Raw genomic sequence first — 3,119 nt, 5'->3', positions numbered from 1 at the left:
GGGAAAAAGAGCCACATTTAGGTGCCTGGGGGGAACTCCGCCAAACCCACACATCACTGAAAGCATGTTTGTTTTCACAGACCTGCTAATTTGAACAGAGCTGAGTAATCAAAAACTGAGAAACAATGGGCAGAAAGACTTCGTGCAAAAATTAAAGTAGTTCATAATATATCCTGGATCAGTGGTATTGATTGTACTGGTCTTACTGGGTATTTCTCAGGCTTGTCACAAGCCCCAGTTAGTCGCATTAAGTTATGTCATGTCATATATATATATATATATATATATATATATATATATATATATATATATATATATATATATATATTATACATACATACATTGAATATACAAACATTTCACAGAGGCATTTAGTGGCATGATTGCTCAGGTCACTGTGCAAAAATCTGCATATAGAAAATGTTGATCAATACTAACATTATACAGATTTCTTTGAGCAACATAATAATATTAATAAAAATAATATTATGGTCAATTTACAACAGTTCAAGTAGTGAAAACTATTGTTTACTACTTGCTGTTTCACAGTTTAAAAAGTGAGGTAAGAGGCTTGCAATATGTTTGTGATAATTCACGATTCTACTAAAACAGAACAAACAAAAGTCAAATATTGACTTGAAAATACACCTGTAACAATACAGATATAGTAAATAGTTTGATGATGTATTTCTAATACAAAAGCAACACTGTAAGGAAAAATACTGATATAACGATTACCTGAGTCAAAGGTTCAGCTGTGTATTTCATGCCTAAATGAAAAAAAATAACAAGTTTAACTTCAAGGTTCCATGTAGTCTGACTTGAGCGGGGTCTGGCTTTCATTACAGCTTTCCTCAACTGGCGTGCGGCACAAGGAGTCCATTGCTGTAAACAAAAAATATATATTTTATTTCAAAAAGCTTAATTAACTACCAATTAGTTAATTAATTCAATAATATTGTTGACAATAACTATTTCCCATTTGAAACAGCACAAATCTCAGAGTGTGTGAAGCATTTTGTGAAGAAATATTGCCCATTTTTTCTAATAGTGGTAAAATATGATAAAGAAATAAATCTCTGACATGATTAAAGATTTTCTGGGGGGGTGTGGGCATATATCTTGATGCAAGAAGGTGAACTGTTGTTGCCTGTTGCTTCAAATTTTGGTGCGTCACTTTTCTCATTCAACTTCTCGACATGAAACCACCAAGACCTTTCTTATTGTCTGAAGTGTGAATCACTTGCCACATACGTTGTACTGTTTTTTGCTTGTGCCAGCAGTCAGTGATGTGCAGCTTGCAGGTCACAACAGTTAGTACAACTAGTCCGACAATTCCGAAAATAAGGAGGGCCATACCTGGTAAGACAAAATAAACCTGCTAAGTTAACTTAGCTTTACTTTTGATCTGAGGTTGCATGATCGGAAGATGGCTTACCAATGTAGTTGCCTGGATATACAGGAGGAGTTGGAAGCACTTTCTTTGTGGAAGTGGCCACTCGTGGAGTAGTAGTAGTATCCATCCCCTGAGTTTTGGCCCCCTCATGTGGACGTTGAGTTATTAAACCTCGGAGAGTAGTAATTGTATTTGATGTGGGAAGTGTAGTGCTGTAAGTATCACTGTTTGGCTCATTACAGATGGCATCTGACGATGCAGTTCCACTGAATTTCACCCCTGATTTACATCTAGAATGAAAGATAAATGACAAAGCTGTTAACAACAAGCGTCACGTCCAGACCCTGTTGAAAATTTGTTTTAATCATATATCATAAAAGTACTAAAAACACTAGAATACGTACTCTTTCCATTTTTTACAGTCTGAGTTTTGAGATGTAATGAAAAATCCTTCTTCACATCGTTTACATTCTCCTAGCAGGAAAAAAAGAATTGATGATTTAAAAAGACATTTTCTTTAGTGTGTATGGTAAATGATCCAATATTATGATCCAGTCTTGTACCTCCTATTCGTTTAAATCCCTCAGCACATTTGCAGTTGGAAGAATCACTGTCCCATGGAACAAAGTCTTTACGGCACGCACATTTTGTGTTTTTGAATGTGGTACAACGCTCTTTAATGTCACTACCATGATCTGCAATAAATAAATAAACAAAGAATGTTCTTAATCCTGATGTCGTAATTTGAGTGTGAACTACATGTTTTGTCTCCATTAACAGAGCAGGTTTATCATCAGCTGCTCACATAGCAGCTGTTTTTCTAATAAGTTACAAAAGCTTCAGCACTTACTAGTGTCACACGTTCTACATGCTTTACAAGATTTTGAAGTATTTTCATGATCCTGATAAGAGCCTGATTTGCAGGGTTCACATCCATTTCCATTACGGGATACTTTTTCGCCTTCAAGGATTTCACAGTGTTCAAAGAAAGGACACAGTTTAATTACAGTAATTACTATACTTTCAAAATAAAATTTAAAAAGTGAAAAACTGATTTTAAAGCATTATACAGAGTGAGTAAAATGATAAAAGGCACACTTTACCTGTTTTGCATGTCAAACCAGTAACATGTTGGTTAAAAATCAAAACAAGTATGAGGACTTTGAGCATAGCCATATTCAGTTCTTCAGTGCTGAGAAATGCCACTATTTCCTGTGTGACACACAGCATAAGAATGTGACAAAAGAGAGACGCCACCTGCATAAGCTCTTTATATGGGGCTGTCCCAGACTGCTCACCTACTTTACTGATAAAACAGTTACAATTTATAAGTTCGGTGACTATCCTGTCTATCTTACTACAAACTGTAATGTTTTATTAATATTTATTTTTAAAAAAAACTTAAATTGAAACACATATTTTACATCTATGACATGTCAGTCATAACATAGTTTCTAACAGGTATTCTAAGATACTAAATATAGTGTCTAATTTTTTAACACTGGATAAATTAATTATGTAAGTCAACAATTTAAAGAGCCATCTTACTTAAAATTCACCCTATATGTCTACAACTTGAATATTGATAATAAAAAAATTCTGTACAATTCAGTACATAAGTAATAAGATGTTTTACTAACTCAAAAACCGGTAAAAATATTTTAGATCCATATAAAGTATGATGGAAAAAAAACATCTTTTAAACTGAAATACAGCTTTGAGG

At 33.9% G+C, this 3,119-nt stretch overlaps 1 protein-coding gene across 1 annotated transcript; it reads right to left on the bottom strand.

The window, feature by feature from the left end:
• Nucleotides 1-368: 368 nt before the first annotated feature.
• On the bottom strand, nucleotides 369-2,643 carry LOC308402761 (tumor necrosis factor receptor superfamily member 4). The gene is made up of 7 exons (XM_080891856.1): nucleotides 2,500-2,643; nucleotides 2,247-2,357; nucleotides 1,960-2,091; nucleotides 1,801-1,870; nucleotides 1,439-1,686; nucleotides 1,255-1,359; nucleotides 369-885 (listed from the first exon to the last, which is right to left on the bottom strand). Exons 1-7 carry the CDS (start codon nucleotides 2,624-2,626, stop codon nucleotides 800-802), a joined length of 879 nt encoding a protein of 292 aa, XP_080747982.1. The 5' UTR covers nucleotides 2,627-2,643; the 3' UTR covers nucleotides 369-799.
• Between the last annotated feature and the right edge of the window lie 476 nt (nucleotides 2,644-3,119).

Source organism: Rhamphochromis sp. 'chilingali' (genome assembly GCF_963969265.1).
Source record: "Rhamphochromis sp. 'chilingali' genome assembly, chromosome: 9".
NCBI classification, from domain to species: domain Eukaryota; kingdom Metazoa; phylum Chordata; class Actinopteri; order Cichliformes; family Cichlidae; genus Rhamphochromis; species Rhamphochromis sp. 'chilingali'.
Note: the sequence above shows the minus strand (reverse complement) of the source record. Positions and strands in the feature narration are given on the sequence as shown.

Bases quoted from the DNA above. Each gene is read 5' to 3' on its own strand.
- LOC308402761 (XM_080891856.1), bottom strand. From the start codon at position 2,626: ATGCTGTGTGTCACACAGGAAATAGTGGCATTTCTCAGCACTGAAGAA. The intron at 1,687-1,800 runs GTACGTATTCTA...CTTTCATTCTAG, and splicing joins GACTGTAAAAAATGGAAAGA to ATGTAAATCAGGGGTGAAAT. The intron at 886-1,254 runs GTATGTGGCAAG...TTTTGTTTACAG, and splicing joins CAAGCAAAAAACAGTACAAC to CAATGGACTCCTTGTGCCGC.